Source organism: Gadus chalcogrammus, chromosome 11, assembly GCF_026213295.1.
Source record: "Gadus chalcogrammus isolate NIFS_2021 chromosome 11, NIFS_Gcha_1.0, whole genome shotgun sequence".
Classification (NCBI taxonomy): Eukaryota; Metazoa; Chordata; class Actinopteri; order Gadiformes; family Gadidae; genus Gadus; species Gadus chalcogrammus.
In genome coordinates, this window is record NC_079422.1 from 19,234,258 (window position 1) to 19,252,243 (window position 17,986).

Consider the following 17,986-nt stretch of genomic DNA (forward strand, 5'->3'; position numbering starts at 1 on the left):
CTGATCGACTCCTTCAGATGACCGGAGAGCATGATCTTTCGCCACAAGTTTTGTGTTGCCATGCTGGGCTGACAAATGCTTGGACCAGGTTGCTCATTGACTTGGCAGAAGTCGAAAGACACCTTGCGCCTGGGCACAGAGTGCATTTCACTTGAATATAAATTGAAAGTAGAGAGAATATCGCCACTGGCCGAAGCAACCCCTGTCTCCGTCTTCGTCTCCATCTTCATTCCCTCTCTTTCGCGCCAGCAGCTACGGCCCTCAAATCGATCGCTATGATTGGCCTACATGCCGAGGCAAGCATCCTATGCCACACAAACCTGTAAAAGTTTGTGTGGCATAGGATTTCCCCTTGTTAATTTGGTTGTGTAGAACCAAAAATTGGTTGCTAAGGAAACCCGACATCACACTTTAGTACTCTATTGCCGGAGCATGGCTGACTCTGACCTCTACGCGGCGCTGTAGCCCTTTCAAACAAGTGGCAGTAGAGCACACGGCTATTACACCGACACTCTGCATGTTAAACACACTGACCTTAAACAAATCATAACTTTACACAAAGGCAAACACGGCTTGGGTAACGCAGGACGTTTACTATAGTCCCAGTAAAGTAGTGTAGTTACACTACTTTACTGGACTATAGTTAATGTATGCGTTACTTTACTTAGTTGTCCAAAAAAGTAATATCGTTACTGTAACTCGTTACCCCCAAACACTGGCCCATGGTTTATGCCATTACTTCTGACCAACGGAAAAACGGTGAAAAACTAAATTTCGACCGTTGTAATTATCTTCCAGACTTTTCAACCTGTCACGTCGTGTGCAAGTGCGAAAGGGGGTCCTGTTTAACCGCGTACGAGGAGGGGCCACCTTTGAACCACTCATTCATGTGTCTTAGCACCAGCTAGCTAGCTACACCGGCGAGCTACAGCTAGCTATGCCGGCTGGGCCCCAGCACTTTGGCTGGACGTCAGGGTGGGCTGGGGGTGGGGGTTTTCCCCGCTGGCCGTGACGTTACGGAAGGTGTGTCACAGCTGGGGACGTGGTGAGTGTGTGCGTGCGTGCGCTCAATGCGCGTGGGAGAGGTGGGGGGTGGCCGAGGGTTGGGAGAGACAGCTGTCCTGGGTGAGATAAATGGTTTCACATAACAGTAGGAGTTCATTCACTGTCCACATTCTACGTGGTGTGTTGTCACTGGCCGGTTTCTGTTCCTACCCCCCTCCCCCAACCTGGCCTCTCTCTGGCTTCTCTCTCTCATCTCAGTCTCATCGATCTCTCTCTTCTCTCGGCTTCGGCTCTCTCTCCTCTGCCCCCTCTTTCTATGCTCTCTGCTTTCTCTTCCATTTCTGTCCCTCTCTCTCTCCCCCCCGTTTCCTTTCCTCTTTCTCCTCGTTCGTTTTCCTCATCTCCCCATGCAATCTTCCTCGACCGAGCACCTACTTGCGTGACTATGCGTGGTTTGCCCCCCCCCCCCCCCCCCCCCCCCAGCGCTCGTTCCAGACCTCAAGCCTTTCTCTCTCTCTCCCCCCCACCACACACTCACACACACAGACTCTCTCTCCTCACTGAATTCAGCCTAGAGTCGTGGACGTGACTGCACCTGTAGATTCAGAGAAAGATAGATTGATAGATAGATAAAAATGAATGATTTGTGGATATCTGATCAGGGTGTGTGTGGTTGGCTGGTTGTGGTTGTTGTGTGCGTGTGTGCGCGTGTGCGTGTATGTGTGTTGATGCACGTCTCTCTGACTCTTCATGAGAGAAGACCCAAGTTTTCCCCTGTTTTTGTTCAGTTGAGGGAAGAATGTTGGCACACGGTGTCTGTGTGTGTGCGTGTGGGTGTGTGAGTGTGTGTGTGTGTTCTGTGTGTGCGTGCGTGTGGGTGTGGTGTGTGTGTGTGCGTTGGGTGTGTGTGTGGTGCGTGCGTGGGGGGTGTGTGTGTGTGTGCGTGGGGGGGCGGGTGTGTGTGTTTGGGGAGGAGGCAAAGTTCAAGTGCTCCAGGTTAGTTTTATTTCATTTGCTCTGTAATGAGTCTTGTTCCTGGGGAGGGGGGTTCAAAAGTCATGCCACAGAGCGGGGGAGACGATAAGACGAAGTGATAGATTGAAGGGGGGTAGAAGAGAAGGGGGAAATAGAGAGAGAGGGGGGGAGGGGGAGGAAGAGAAAACTGTAGATAACGAGACAAGGCCCTCCCATCCAACAGGGCTGTTAGCTGAAGAGGAAAAGCAAAGAAACTGGATTTGATATTTTCATACAGCTCCCTCCTTCCTTGTTCATGTGCTCTTCCCTCTTCTTTCTCTCTCTGTTTCGTCTCTCTTTTCCCCCCCCTCTCTCCATTCTCTCTCCTCCCCTCCCCCTCTCTCTCTCTCTCTCCCCCCACTCTCTCTTCCCTCTCTCTCTCACTCTCCCCTCTCTCTCACATCTCCTTCCCCTTCTCTCCCTCTCCCCCCACTCTCTCTCTCTCCCCTTTCTCTCTCTCCCCTCTCCCTCACTCTCCTTTCTCCCTCTCACTTTAAGGTTTTAAAAAAAACGTGTACAGCTGAGATCTTCGCGAGAGCCGCCTGAAAAAGTAGCCTGTGTGTCTTTGCATGACTGTGCGTCTGTATAGTGGTGCCTCCCTGCTTGTGTACACTTGAGTGTGTTTGTGTGTGTGTGGTTTTGCCTGTGTGTATGTGGCTGTATATGTGGTATTTTGCCTGTGTGTATGGGAATGCCTGGGTGTGTGTGGTGTGTGCCTGTGTGTGGTGTGCGTGGCGCGCCGGGTCTGAGTGCTTAGGTCTGTGTGGGAATGATTACATCAGCCTGCTGCAGCCTTATGATGGTCGGTGAGCGTGTGGTTTGATTCACTGTGCCTGGGAGCCCGTGGCTGAGGCTGTAACCCTTTGTGAGGAGGGAGGGAGGGAGGGGAGGGAGAGAGACACACAGAACACAGAGCGAGGGGGAAAGAGAGATGAGTAGAGCGAGAAGGAGAGGGAGGGGAGAGAGAGAGAGAGGAATAGAAACCGAGACTAGAGAGAGGGAGAGAGAGTGGAGAAAGACAGAGTTGTCAGACACAACCGGCACAAGGAGCTCTCTGCTGTACTGTACCCTAGCCACCGGTAGCCACCGCTCCTCTCTTTCCAGCTGACACTTTGGGCTGTCTCGTTCGCGTCGGAACGGTTTCCCAGGTCACCACAGCGCAGCCGGCACGCTAAAACACAGAGTGTCTCCGAGTAGAGTTGAGGAGGAACTTACTCCAGGCTATGTGTGACAGGTAGCATCGCTGCTGCTGCTGTCAGGTGCCCTACGTTGCTTCCCGTCCTCCCTCCCAACCAGAACTGGATTTTACATTGAGTCTTTTCCTTCCTCTGTTGGCTGGTGTCAGCTGTGGAGGGAGTGGGCTGCGCAGGGGGGGGGGGTCCTGTCTTAGCAACTGTGGTGAGTGTGCGTGGGGGAAAAGGGAGCTCGCTCCAGCAAGAGAAGATTACAGAAAATGCCTTCATGTTCTCCTGACTGCTGCTATTTTTGCAGCAGTTGAGGTAAGACCGCTCGATTCCTCTTCCTAAATCTCCCGCTCTCTCTCTCTCTCGCTCCTCGCTCTCTTCCGTCTCTGTCTTTCTGTCCCTCTCTCCTCCGTCTCCCCATATTTGTCTTTTTCCGGGACGCGTACAAGGCCGTCTTGGCGACTGAACATGGCTAGCCTATCATCCGAGCAGGGGAGATGTGGAAGGAAGTGAAAGGTCTGGTGGTTTTCCTTCTCAAAGTCAAGCCGGCGAACCTTGGGTTTGGTGGTTTGTCGCTGCTAGAGTCGGTGTGACACAGGCCGACCGTTCGGCTAAGGGCCGGCGTTCTGTACCAACTGTCACGGCCCAAACTGTAAAACCGTCTCCAGAGGGACGGATCATAGCGGCTCATCGCTACCGGCTAAACGTTCTGCGGCGCGCGTGGCTATCGGGGCTACGCTACTCGGACTATGCTATGATCCGGTGGAGGCTAAAGTTATGGTTTTCGTCTTGCTCGTTTGTATGTATAGATATACTCTAGATACAGTCTATATATCTAGGTGTATATTTTAACCTGCCTGTAACTACACAAGCCCTCAACTGATGAGTGTGAGTTGCAGTTGTGTTCCCCTGCGTATGTCACAGCAATAATGTGACATAGGATGACCTAGCATGACAAGTTGGCAACTTGAGAAGACTGAGAGCAATTTAAACAAGGCTATTTCTTAAGGCACATGCCAGATGCCGGGGCTTTTACCTCGACCATAAGGGCCCGGAGGTAAATACTCAGGGCTTTTATTCGCATGATGTTTGTGGTTCTCCACTGCTGGCTGGGTTGTGTCTACACATTCTGACGTGAGTCATTTTCCTCCAGAAAGCCGATGTCACTCAGAAATATGAAGTACTGAAGAATCAGATATGTTGGTGAGACTCCTCCCATCACTATCTCATGCACTGCTTTCGTATAATGCACGTATGTAGTGTGTGTGTGTGTGTGTGTGTGTGTGTGTGTGTGTGTGTGTGGTGTTGTGTGTGTGTGTGTGTGTGTGTGTGTGTGTGTGTGGTGTGTGTGTGTGTGTGTGTGTCGGTGTATGTATATGCATGTCTGTGTGTGTCTGTTTGTGTTTGTGTGTGTGTGTTTGCGCGCGTGTGTGTGTGTGTGTTCTGTTTGTGTGTGGTGTGCCTGTGTGAGGGTGTGTGTGTGTGTGTGTAGTATGTGCATGTGTCTGTGTGAGGATGTGTGCGTGTCTGCGTCTCTGAATGTGTCTATGTGCCGCTGAGTGTGTGCCGATGTGTTGTGCCCTCACCCCATGGTTGTGAATGGCGTGCACGCACACATACTGTCTAACAAATTGGAAGCAGATGATGAATTATGCAACAAAAACCCACAGTTGGAACTCCGTGAGAAGTAAATATGGCCATAATCCGATCCCCGCTGAACACAAACTATATTTTTAGCTGTGAAATTGAAACACTTATTTTTTTTTTTATGTTTTGAATTCCAAATAAATAAGTGTTTGATTTAAACTCAAATAGAATCACTTGAACACTTTTTTATTGCTCATTATCTGAGTGAACACATAAGGGGATTGTGCATCCGCCTTCACAGTCCATGACCTCATGAGGCACACATTGACGACTCCTCACTATGTCAACGGCTGTGTGAGCCTCTACCGGGCGCCATGTTTGCCCAGCTGTACATTACAGCCGAATCACACCCGAGGAGAAGTGCTTGCCTTTGAATTCTAGCGCCACAATTGCTACATTGTGTCAAGTGTCTCCGTGTTTCTATACAGCAGTGCTGCTGTAAGTACAAGGGGGCTTGCCGCATACCGCTACATAGCACACCCGAAGCACGATATGATAGACGTTGAGCATGATTGGCTGCTGTCCCGCTGCCTTTTGGGCTGTGTAAATCAAAAGTGCCACGTTGTAAAATCAAGTGTCGGCCACCATCGATTTAGTAACAACCAAAAAACACAAACAACAAAAAGTAATCTTCACAACGCACACGCCCTTCAGCAAGTCGAGCACAGCTGGCATTCCCTCGCTTGACTCTCCTCCCCGCGACGTATTTATTGATTTTTGGAAAGGCGGGCACGGCCACTAAGACCGCCGGTCGCGTTCCTCAGTCCGGATTCCTGACCTCTTCCTCTCTCTCCCCTCTGGTCTGGTGCTCCCCGCCCTCCTGCCATGCAGATCGTGAAGATCTTCAGCGAGGACGGCATGGGCAAAGTGGTGGAGATCCCGGCCGACATGACGGCCAGGGACCTGTGCCAGCTCCTGGTGTATAAGAGCCATTGTGTGGACGACAACAGTTGGGCGCTTGTTGAGCACCACCCCCTACTGGGCCTAGGTAAGTGGCAGTCACCCCCCCCCACTCCTCCCGCCCCCCACCCACACACCCCACCGTCAACCCCCCCCCCCGCCTGGACAGAAAACCACACTGTGCGTGCACACACATACACACGAATTTGGCACTTTCATTTGCTATGCATGCATGCATATATTAAAAGGCACGTACACTTGCATTGTACACATGACATGTGGGCCGACACACACACACACACACACACACGCACACGCACACGCACACGCACACAAACACAAACACACATACAGGTACAGTAGGATGTTGGGCTGTGACGCACAATATTTCCTTAAGCATACAGGTGGTGAAGTGTTCTCACAGGCATCCATTCAGCACACAAAGTGCATTCTCACTCGGCTCTGCCTTGGGTCAGTGCTGGCACGTGCTTCCAAGTTTGGAGACTACGAATATAGAGACACAAAGTCTGATAATCTAGAGCATGACATTTAGATTCATGTGCCTAACCGCGACCGTGCTACCGACTTCGTATTGGTATGTGCTCCAGAAACTATAGCTCCAGGCAAGATAGTGCAGGAAACGCTAATATCTAATGACTCGATGTCTACGATGCAGTATTGTAAGAAATGGTGGGTATAGAGTGGGCACAAGGTACTTTATTGTATCTGATGGTCTTGTTTGCCATCTCACAACCAGGGCCAGGCAAGACGCTGGTTAATGGTGACTGTTAAGTGTGATGCTGGGTGGCAGAGTATGCATAGGGAGGCCATCCCTGCTGGAGTCATAAAGGGAGAGTGTGAAGGCCTTCCTAACCAATCAGGGGGCCGCAATTAAGCACTGGGGCCTATTGAGACTCAGCAGACCCCTGGGGCAGCCAGCTGAAGCCAGCTTGCATCACTTGTATTGGTTGGGGCCAAAGCCATGAATTAGACAAGATGACTGCTGTTGATATTAAGTGATGCCTCTGCATCACTTTATGTCAGCATGCATAATTACGCAATTGCCATACATTTCAGTAAGGAGCCTATAAATAGATGAAGGATAGGAGCCATTATGCAATATTCTGCCTATAAGCCCTATTCTATTCCGAATTATCTATCTCTCTCTCCCCTTTTCTCTCTCTTGCAATTTTCAAGTTGACGCCTCTCCTTCCTTGTTCATGTATTCTTCCTCTTCTTTCCGTCTCTCTCTCTCTCCCTTTCTCTCCCTTGCACTCTCTCTCTTTATCTCTCTCTCTGTCTCTGTCTTGTTCCCTTGCTCGCCCTTTCTCTCTCTTGCATTCTCTCTCTCCGTGCAAACATGCTTGTTTTATCAGGATGACCAGCTTCACAAACGTACGTCATAGCATCTTTCTTCCCACACTATCCCTCCCACTACTTTTGTCCAGTATATATCTCTGGGATAGCTTTCTATGACCAAAGATAGTGCTGCTGTGGAAGCTGCTGTGGTCATTATTCGCTGTGATAATTCATGAACGTTCCCGGTACTATATTTTTTTTAATCACCTCACCCGAAAAGCCTAAGCAGAAACAAAAGTTTTTATCTGCATGTGAAAGACTTAGCTCAAGGCTTTGTGATAGTTTTAATCTAAATAAATACTATTATCATCATGCGTTCCTTTGCGCGGTAATGGGGAGGGTGTTGCTGCATGAAGACCCTATCTCTCATCCGCCGAGAAATCTGCCACACTGAGTGGGAGAGTGTGACCTCGTTGCTGTGTGTCATCCTCATTATAATTGCATGGATAATACCTGCGACGTTACGTTTAATAATTAGTTATCGCCGACAGCCAAAGTAAATACAGGCTGATCTGCACACAGTGAAAGCACCAGAAGAAGTGATACATGCCAATATCACCATTCATTATAAGAAATGTCAAAGTAAAATAGGCCTAACAAACACTTCCATGAAGCAGATGAACTCCCAGAGGTCTAAGATACAGATGCAGAAGTAAAAAAAAACGAGAGACAACACGGTGACACCCAAAGCAAAAGAAGACCTCTGTCTACTTCTGCTCTCCTCCGTATGGTAAAGCAGTGGAATGCCATTGATCGGCTTCCCTGTAATCCCCCCCCCCCTCCCCCCCCCCAGGGACCAGGGGTAGTGCGATGGAGGTGATGGATGGGGGCGATCTAAACAGCTATCTCTTTAGGCGAGAGGCTGTTAAGTAGTTAAGTTAGCAGGAGATACGAGTGACGTAAGCCACTCTGGATACTGAGATGGTTTCAGGGAACTCGGGGTTTCGGGCGCTTTGGATGCATTATTTTCTGCGGGATAACTGACGCACAGGCGAGTAACGCTCCGTTGTGGATTTGGACGGTCAGCGTGCAATGCCTGATATCGATCTGGACAAAGGAGAGTAGTGCTCATGCCAGGTGGAAATGAAATGTGTTGCATTTTTGAGTTATCCGATTGATATCTGCTAAAACGCATGCTAGTGCCAGGTGTAACAGGCCTCTGTGTCTGTGGATCTATGTTCTTGGGGAAACGGTTTTCCTGTTTTTAACTGCTTCGTATCACTCATTTGTGTTAAGTGGCACAGTGGATTTCGGTGACAACAACACAAATTAATCATATAAAGCAGTTCATAATCATTGATGATTTTAGACTGCCCGGTGCCATCAGATGCCAAAAGTGCTATTGCCTAAACTAGATAATACTGATTTGATCTGTTACCATGACAGACCGTCAGTATGTTGTGTTTAGAACTGTTTAGTAGAGCATTGCATTGTATTCAAAAGGGAGGAGATATGGATTAAGAAGTTTGCTTTAATAGCTGCGTTATGTTTGGTTTCACTCTCAGTTTCATACTTTTCTATTGTGAATTGATATTCTCTAACTATTTATCCTATTTCAAGCCAAGCTATACATTTTGCGTTATTGTCTCATACTGGCTCCATCTCCATGCATGAAGATATGGTTGGGCAACGGTTAACATAGGGAAACTCAGCGGCTGAACTATGGTTAAGCCACTCCACAATGAGGGCTGGTAAATCAGGCCTTTCCATTGGCCGTGAAGGCCGTAAAAACGTTAAAGGCTGGATCCCTTTCAAAGTGTGTGTGTGTGGGGGGGGGGGGGGGGTGGACTTCGCCCCCCCTAGCCCCCGCCCTTGGGAGCGAGGTCCTATTATAAAGCACTTAAGGGAGACAAGTCAGGTCTGTGCTCTGTCTCGTGTCTGTACATTTAACAGATGTGTGAGAGCAAGTGTGACTTTGTTTTATTTAAAATATAGCCTAGTAAAATAATAAATAATAAAATAAGAGGTATAAAAGTAAATAACAGGCGTTTCCCTGGAATGGGGGGAGGGTGGATATAAACGGGCTGGTGTGGGGTCTGCTCTGCTATTCAATTCCATGTTATAGCATATGAATATTTTAGCAGTGATTCGGCACTAATGCAACCAGTGGCAGCAGCTGAGGTTTGGCTCGTGGGGATGGAAGGGGGGGGGGGGTTGGCTGAAGGGAGTCTGCGTGTGACATCATCCGTTGTTTTTGGGGCCCTGAGCGAGATATATTCAGCTGAAGCCCTTATTCTGTTAGCACCTGCGCTCAAAGCCGTCTACCTTCCAAGTCCAGGAGTGGAACGGCTTTGCTGAGTGTTGAGCGGTTTAGTAGGTACGATTTAGCGCGCACACGCGTCGGGGTTATTCTCAGGTTCAGGTGACGACGCGTTGATCAGAACTGGCGTGAAGTGCGCTCATGTAAACACGTGATACTCTCTCTAATACTGGCTAGCTTTCAATCTTTTTTTTTTTTTTTTTTTTACTTCTGTCTTTACTTCCCTCAGCTTGTAACATTGTGTGATATTACTGTATTAAAAAACGGATAACAGTAATATACTGCGACCATATGAAAGGTTTCTGGCTCAATACACATCCCTGAAAACTGTGTGCGCGTGCGTGTTGTGGACATGTGAGCGTACCTATTCCTATGTGTATGACGTGTGCGAGCATGTACGTGTGTGCATGTACGTGTGTGCATGCATGCATCCGCATGCATGCACACACGTACATGCGCGCACACACACGTGTGAATAGGCACGCGCACAATGTCCATGCACGCATGTGTGTGGGCTTGTGTTTGTCTGACGGTGGGCAACATGGTCACTGCATCCCATAATATATTCCATCATGAGAGATGTGTGCTGTGGTCGGTGTGGGGACACGCGTGGTGGAGGCATGGCGTCCAGAAATAGCTCAACAATGCAGGCAGAATGGAGAGAGCAGAGCTATTCCTGGCCTGCGTGGGGGGGGGGGGAGAGGGGGGGGAGGGGGAGACGGGGGAGAGAGGGAGACGGGGGAGAGAGGGATATCACCATGGTCCCCTGTTGGAGTGGTGATCCACTGACCTCCACAAGTGGGAGCCCTGTAAGATGAACAGTCCATGGAGGTCACCCAGGAAGAGTCAGAGTCAGTGAGGGGTCAGCGAGCGAGCGATGAGAGAGAGAGAGAGGAGAGAGAGAGGGAGAGGGAGAGAGAGAGGAGATGAGAGAGAGAGAGAGAGGAGAGAGAGAGGCAAACCTGCAGAGTCATGCCAGTAGGTGCTAGATGGAGGAACATGGCAGAGGGAGTGAGAGCGAAAATTAAGGGTGAGGAAAGGAAATGGGGAGAGAGAGACAGAGACTCCTGGAAGCCAGGATAGTAAGAAGGCTGGAGGGTCTTTTCTAGGTTTCTGAAATATGGGAGGGCTTAGCCCAGAGGGAAAGGCAATTTTTTTGGTATGCTTTATCGTGCATGCAAATTTTCAAAATGCTTTACATAAATATACTGAATACACAGTTTATTATTGCTTTAAATAGCTTCCTGACTGCTGTGCTGCTTATCCAGACATCTAAAGTTCCATTTATGTTATTTCAGAGTAAAATGAATGCAAGTGAGACAGACCTTACAAACGTTCGTGACAGGTGAAGATTATGCCAGAAACAAACAGATTAAGTGAGATAACACGGATGATTTACCTTGGGAGACTCAGTGTTCGCCGAGCGTCTCCGTGGGAAGAGGTGTACACATGTGATTCATCACGGAGGCCAGTGATGGTGTTGAAATCAAATGGGACACTTCAGAAATATAAGTGTGCAATAATGAATTAGTTAATGCATTAATATGCATTAACTCATAATAAACGAACTGTTAATAAACAGTTAACTAATGGGCTAGTAACCATTTGCTCATGGTGTTCATGACCTCTTCAAGTTCGTACGTACTCAGGTACTAATTTATGCATTTAATAGGGTTAGGGTTAACCATAACATCATTAAATAATGTATACGCATGACGTCTAGCAATGTGACTTGAATTTTCTGTATTGTATTATTTTATATTGGCTTGAACCTTTACCTATTTAATCCTGTTATAGTATTATTAAATTGCAGTGTATGGAAAATGTGAATCACGAGTTTATAGTAGACATTGTTATTGAGTCCAATGTAGAGAATGGGTTGGCTGTGTTTTTTTCATACTTGTCAACAGGGCGGCGGAGCCCAATCACATTGAATGGAAACTTTTTAGTGGTGACGGCTATGGATCACAAACACTGACAATATGTGACTTTTCCTTGGATCTTTAAAGGGTCTTCGAGGTTTTGCAAACACAATAATGTTTCCGTTTATTAGTTTAAAGGGAACGAGCAGTACCACATGTGGAAGGGCATCCCAATGCTGCAACCACTTAAAGATTTGAGCTGCAAGACGCTGTGCCTGGGAGAGGGAGGACGATCATTCCTCATCTCTCTCCTCTGACACATGCGTTGGATGGTGTCAGCTTCAAAATGTTTACAGTATGGTCTCTGGCTTAATTCATTCCCTGCCCTAAATGTCTCACTCTCTCTTCATTTTGTGTTCTCTCTCTCTCATTCTCTCTCTCTCTGTCTCTCTCTCTGTGTTTCTCTCTCTGTCTCTCTCTCTGTGTCTCTCTCTCTCTCTCTGTGTGTCTCTCTCTCTCTCTCTCTCTCTCTGTCTCTCTCTCTCTCTCTCTCTCTCTCTCTCTCTCTCTCTCTCTCTGTCTCTCTCTCTCTCTATCTCTGTCTCTCTCTCTGTGTCTCTCTCTCTCTCTCTCTGTGTCTCTCTGTCTCTGTCTCTGTCTCTCTCTCTCTCTCTCTCTCTCTCTCTCTCTCTCTCTCTCTCTCTCTCTCTCTCTCTCTCTCTCTCTCTCTCTCTCTCTGTCTCTCTCTCTGTCTCTCTCTGCAGAGCGTTGTCTCGAGGACCATGAGTTGGTGGTTCAGGTGCAGGCGTCCATGAACAGTGAAAGCAGGTTCCTCTTCAGGAAGAACTACGCCAAATATGAATTCTTCAGAAACCCTACGGTATGAGGACATCTCTCAGCCCTGGCCTTGTGTCCTATCTTTAATAACGCGTGGGATACCATGGAGGGCACCACATAGCAAACCCTGTCTGCTCATGCATTCAACGGCTTTGTGCTACTTGTATTTTAACTCATTAATTATTACATTTGAAAGGAAAGCCTTATGGCGGCAGCAGTTTTTTTTGTTTTATTTTTAGGGCTTGACCAAAACCAGCTGGCAAGGTCCTTTAAGTGTGGAATAATTGTTGTGCGATGACAAATGCATTTTGGAGTCACCAAAGCTGCCAGTCACGAGTTTCAGGGTACAGCGATGGCAGCCTGCTCATTTCCATAAAAGAGGAGATGGAACGTTCCGTGTCAGAATGCGCCGGTCCGTCTGTCAGTGTTTAGTGTCATCATCTCAGTTTCGTTCTGATGAAATATCGGGACTGTCTGCGGCACTGATGCTTTGGCATGTCAGCCGCTAAACCACTAACTATACATTTATTCTCCCTTTGGCTCTCGTTCTCTGCTCCCTTGTCATTCTCTCTCTCTCTCCTTTTTTTCTCCTCTCTTTTTCGCTGCCTCTCTCTCCCTGTCACTCGATTCTCTGTATCTATGTATCTCTCTCTTTCTCTGTATCTTTCTCTCTCTTGCTTTTTTTCGATGTGTCTCTGTTGTCTGTGTGACTCTCTCTCTCTCTCTCTCTCTCTCTCTCTCTCTCTCTCTCTCTCTCTCTCTCTCTCTCTCTTTCTCTTTTTCTCTGTCTCTCTCCCAACAGACGTTTTTCCCGGAGCACATGGTTGCATGGTGCCAGGAAACCAACGGCACAATTCCACCGTCTCTACTTCTGCAGGTACACACCCACATACACACATGCACACACATGCACCCCCACACACACACACACACACCCACCCACACACACACACACACACACACACACACACACACACACACACACACACACACACACACACACACACACACACACACACACACACACACACACACACACACACACACACACACACACACACACTGACAGCCAGATGCCCGGGAGCGACACCGGTTGGTAAACATTTGTTGAAACATTGAAACATGAAACATTTGTTGACCTCGTCTCGTCTTTCTCGGTCGCATGCTAAAACGTGGCTTGGCGTCGGAGACACGGCACACACACCGCGGTGGCGCGGCCACATTCCAGTACCTCTGACCCCCCGGGGGGGGGGGGTGGCGGCGACATCGGCGCGACGGGCGGTGGCTTAATAACCCCTCGTTATCCCTGCCTCAGACACATGACGTCTGCGTGTCTGTCTGTGTGTCCGTCTGTCAGTGTGTGTTTGTGGAGCGCAAACACGCCTCTTCCCCTGTCACGCACAAGGGGCCCGGGGCGTCGACGGCAGAGAAAACAACGTCTGAAGGAGCAGTGCCGTGAGGCACTGCGTGCCGTGAGCGTCTCGTGCGCAGCGGGGCGCCGTGTGGATAGAGGGCGGGGCACCCGGGACCGTTTCCTCGTGGTTAACTCGAGTGGCGCCACCGGGGTCATGTGATACATGACCGGAGCATGACACGGAGCGGAGCGGCGTTTAGCGAGTTGCTTGGTTAAGGTTTCGTCGGTCGGGTGTCGTGACTGTCACGCATTTCAGAAAGGCACACGGGGTCAAGGCACACAATCGAAACAGTAATTAGGCGAATGGTTGTACTGAACAGCGCAGGCGTCGAGGGTGTGATCACGAAAACGTGACGGCGCGACTTCCCCGCCGCTAGAATGCGATTGTGTTTTCCGTGGGCTTGAGAGCAGACGCTTCTGAAGGCCTTCTATCGTGCTTTCAAGGACTTTTTGTTTCAAGCACTTCAGATATAGGCGTGCCTCAGGCAGTGGATATCTCTTTCCTGACACATGATTTCACACATCAAAATGTGAAATACTCTGTTTCTTTCCCCCTCACATTTATTAGAGATGTGCTCGGATGAGCTTGGAAGAAGACATGTATCTATCTATGTCTAAAGACCAGAAAAGATTAGTCTCAAGCCCTCTGTAAAAACAGATCTGACAGTCGTACTGTTCTACTGTTACTGCTGTACTCATAAATACAGTCGCATTAACTTGTTGAACCGAGCAAGTTCTGTGTTAAGGGTAAAAAACGTTTCATCACTGGTTTTATGACTCGAGACACAAAAAATGGGCATCAGAAGCTTTTCTACCTCAGGGCATGGAGCTAAAATTGTTTTTTTTTTCAGAATTTGTTGGCGGCAAGCAGCTACCCAGAGATCCAGGGCCATCTGTACGTGAAGGAGGTGGGGAGGAAGTCGTGGAAGAAGCTCTACATGTTCCTGCGGCGCTCAGGCCTCTACTGCTCCACGAAAGGAACCTCAAGGTAACCCCTGACGCTGAGCTCAGCTTAAGTGTGCGCTTGATTGATGGATCGTGCATGTTTCAACCGACGACTCCTCAAATGTCTGTGTGCCATGAATAAACAACTCAAAGGTTGTTCTTTAGTGTGTCTCAATTCGTGCTTCCTTCTCTCCCGTAAATCTTTGTCTCAAAGGAAACTGCGTGTCCGAGCCGTGTGTCTGGCATCGGCCTACCCCGCCCTCCCCTTTTAAAACCCCCCCCTCCCGGATCGATCCTGAACGTGTCCCTTTTGGACGGCTCTACCTGCTCTACCTGTTGCTCTGGCGGCCTAACATATTCATTACCTCCCGCCCGCAGGAGCCGAGGCATCTCCAGTTACTGGCAGACCTGGAGGACAGCAACATCTTCACCGTGGTCCCGGCCAAGAAGCAGCACGCCACGCCCACGGACTACGAGTTCTGCATCAAGGTATGACGGCTGCAACGGCACGCAAGGCAGAGTCAATAGTTCACGGGGAAGCTGTTTCACGTTAAGTCACTAACTGTAGTCCACATTTAAAATGAAAAGCAGTTGGACGATGTATTTATAGATGTAGATATAGATTGATGCATAAATATCTAGATCTACATCTCGAAATGGATCTATATGCATAGATATTTATACATATTTATGTATATATATATATATATTGTGTCACAGAAGAGAATGTGTTCAAAATGGAGTGAGACATGCATAAACAAAATGCTAACGTTTAAATGGAAAACCAAATCGATGTTGAAAAATCGTGAAGGCCGTCACCGGAAGCCAGTCAGACTGCATTGAGCAACTCCTGCAGGCGACTCCCTGCTCACGCCTTTATACTGATTGTGCCATGAAAGAAAAACCCCACAATAGGCTTGGATGTTCATTCTATTCTACTCCAAGGCAGCCATCCCTGCAGTGGTTGCCACATGACACTTTGAGACACACTATATGCCTCTATATGCCAGCAGGGCCGCTCAGTAGCTAACCCTGGCCAACCCTTGTGAATCCCCAGGCCAACAAAGGCAGGGCGGAGCTGAAAGAACTGAGGATACTGTGTGCCGAGGACGAACAGAGTCGTACCTGCTGGATGACCGCCTTCAGACTCTTTAAGGTACGCCTGAGGACGGCAGCCACGATCGGCCTGCGGGCCCGGGCCTTAGCGGAACGTCAGCAACGTTGACCGTTAACAATCACATCCGTAGTTTTGTCCACCTCTCAATGATAAGAAGGAACGCCCCTGCTTGATTCGGGTGTCGTGTAGTCACACGGTCTTGGATGAGTGGTTTGTCTGATACTACTGCTTGGTTTGGTGCAGGCGGTACAGATGGTTCAAGTGGGGATGCTAGGCTAACCGATGTTTAAAGGATATTTTTTTACATTTATGGGCAATGGACATGCTATGTGGCAAACTAACCCTATCATAATAAATTAATCCATAAATATGCACTGCCTTTCTCAAATGAGTCAAAAACCTCAGCTCACTCCAAAGTACATCTAAGAAGGAATCGAGGACAGTTTTGTTCATCCATCATGTGTCTCTGTTTCCTTTACAGTACGGAATCATTTTGTACCAGAACTATAAGATTCCCCAACAGAGGAAAACTTTGCTATCACACTTCTCAGCCCCAGTGGTAAGTCACCCCCCCCCCCAAGTCACGGGTCATTGATAAAATAGCTATGTGATGATGCCGAGAATAACCAACTGTAACTTTGACAAAAACAAAACATAGTATGTTTATTTTTTTTATACAACCTGCATGTTGAATACACGTGTTTGTGACGGTTTTGTGAATACACTTCATCAACGTGTCAGTGACAAGTGAACCACATAGCCACATTGCGGTCTGTTGCCTGACAGTCAAACCTACCGTGTCTCTCTGCTGCCCCCTAGCGGAGTGTGTCGGAAAACTCCCTGGTGGCCATGGACTTCTCAGGGAGAATAGGCAGGGTGATCAAGAACCCTCTAGAAGCTCAAAGCGCCGCCATGGAAGAGGGACACGCATGGAGGGTGAGAAGCTACACAGTAGTTTAATCATTTCCTAGTACCTTCCTTGTGCTTAACTGAAACTAGACAAATGCAAAGAAACACTGTCTCGGAAGTATGCAGGCCATATTTCAATTATTTAGGTTTTAGAAGCCTTTGAATCTAGAATATGACTATGGTGTAGATGTTAGTTGGTCAACGTGCTAATGTGCTGACCAAAAGTTCTTGAAATTGATTGAAAATAGACAATTCAACAATATATATGCATATTTAAAATATTAATAGTCAATAGTGTTAGTACAATGAGACTAATTCATGCAAATATGTCTGCATATCAAATAACATTCTTCAGTGCATCCTGGTATCCATTCACATCTGAAGTTCCTAAAGTTATTTGAATTGATTCTCATCAGCTTCTGTGTGTGTTTGTGTGTTTCTCTTTGTGTGTGTGTGTGTGTGTGTGTGTGTGTGTGTGTGTGTGTGTGTGTGTGTGTGTGTGTGTGTGTGTGTGTCCGTCGCATCCCTCTCAGAAGAGGAGTCAACGATTGAACGTGCTGGGCTGCCACAGTCCTCTCCACCACTCTTCACTAAGCTCAGGTAGGTGCGATACGTTAACGACTGTAACCCTTTGAAGGATGTGCCCTCCTGTGTGGGCTCAATGCTAAACAACGTGGTTGAACGAGATGCCTGTGTTTTCTGAATGAGCAGTGATCCACGTGGCGCAGCTGTGGTTCCACGGCCGGATAACCAGGGAGGAGTCGCACCGCATCATCCACCAGCAGGGACAAGTGGACGGGTCAGTGGGCTTTTTATTAAATGATAATGGTGTACGTTATTTTTTATTATTTTTAAATAGCATATAGTGTGGTATCGCTACCTCAAGGAAAAACAATGAAGCGCGACGATAGATTCTTGTATGCTTTTTTTCTTGCTTATTATTATTTATTATTTATTTATTTATTTTATTAAACACTGAATCAGAATCAGAATCACTTTTATCACATCCTATTGTACAGTACACAAGAGTAAAAAAAAAAAATTGGTTGTCATGGTGGCGGCGCCGGTTAAAGCGAGCGAGCGATGGACGCCTCAACAACATAGCAGTATTTTACTTATTTTAGTGTTTTTATGTGTGATTATATGTATATAGATGTAGATAAATGGACAACCATGGAAAGTCAGTCCTTAAAGTAGGCTGAATGAAAGAGCAATAAAATGACCACGGCCCCTCCTCCACATCTGGAGAGGAGACCTGTGCAAACAGAGATGAAAGCTTTTGTTCCTTAAACTGTTGAGTGAATGAGTTTGTTCTGAATTTCCCTGCTCTCTTCCTGCAGGTTGTTTCTGCTGAGGGTCAGTCAGAGCAACCCCAAGGCGTTTGTACTCACACTGTGCCATCATCAGAAAATCAAACATTTCCAGATACTACCGGTAGGCACCACTCGGTTCTGTCATTGATTATATAACACATACTTATGTTGGCTTGAATTTAACAGAAAATATGGGATAATGTTGTTTGAAGGGTCATAA

The 17,986-nt window shown here is 47.8% G+C and overlaps 1 protein-coding gene across 1 annotated transcript in view; it reads left to right on the forward strand.

The window, feature by feature from the left end:
* Positions 1-17,986, forward strand: part of grb10b (growth factor receptor-bound protein 10b) — a 70,379-nt gene that overhangs the window by 47,695 nt on the left and 4,698 nt on the right. Inside the window, exons 7-17 of the mRNA XM_056602818.1 lie at positions 5,682-5,838; positions 11,996-12,111; positions 12,871-12,945; positions 14,334-14,469; positions 14,804-14,916; positions 15,485-15,583; positions 16,026-16,103; positions 16,364-16,480; positions 16,987-17,053; positions 17,165-17,252; positions 17,794-17,887. Of these exons, the coding sequence (XP_056458793.1) occupies positions 5,682-5,838; positions 11,996-12,111; positions 12,871-12,945; positions 14,334-14,469; positions 14,804-14,916; positions 15,485-15,583; positions 16,026-16,103; positions 16,364-16,480; positions 16,987-17,053; positions 17,165-17,252; positions 17,794-17,887 (1,140 nt within the window). The remainder of the gene's footprint in view (positions 1-5,681; positions 5,839-11,995; positions 12,112-12,870; positions 12,946-14,333; positions 14,470-14,803; positions 14,917-15,484; positions 15,584-16,025; positions 16,104-16,363; positions 16,481-16,986; positions 17,054-17,164; positions 17,253-17,793; positions 17,888-17,986) is intronic.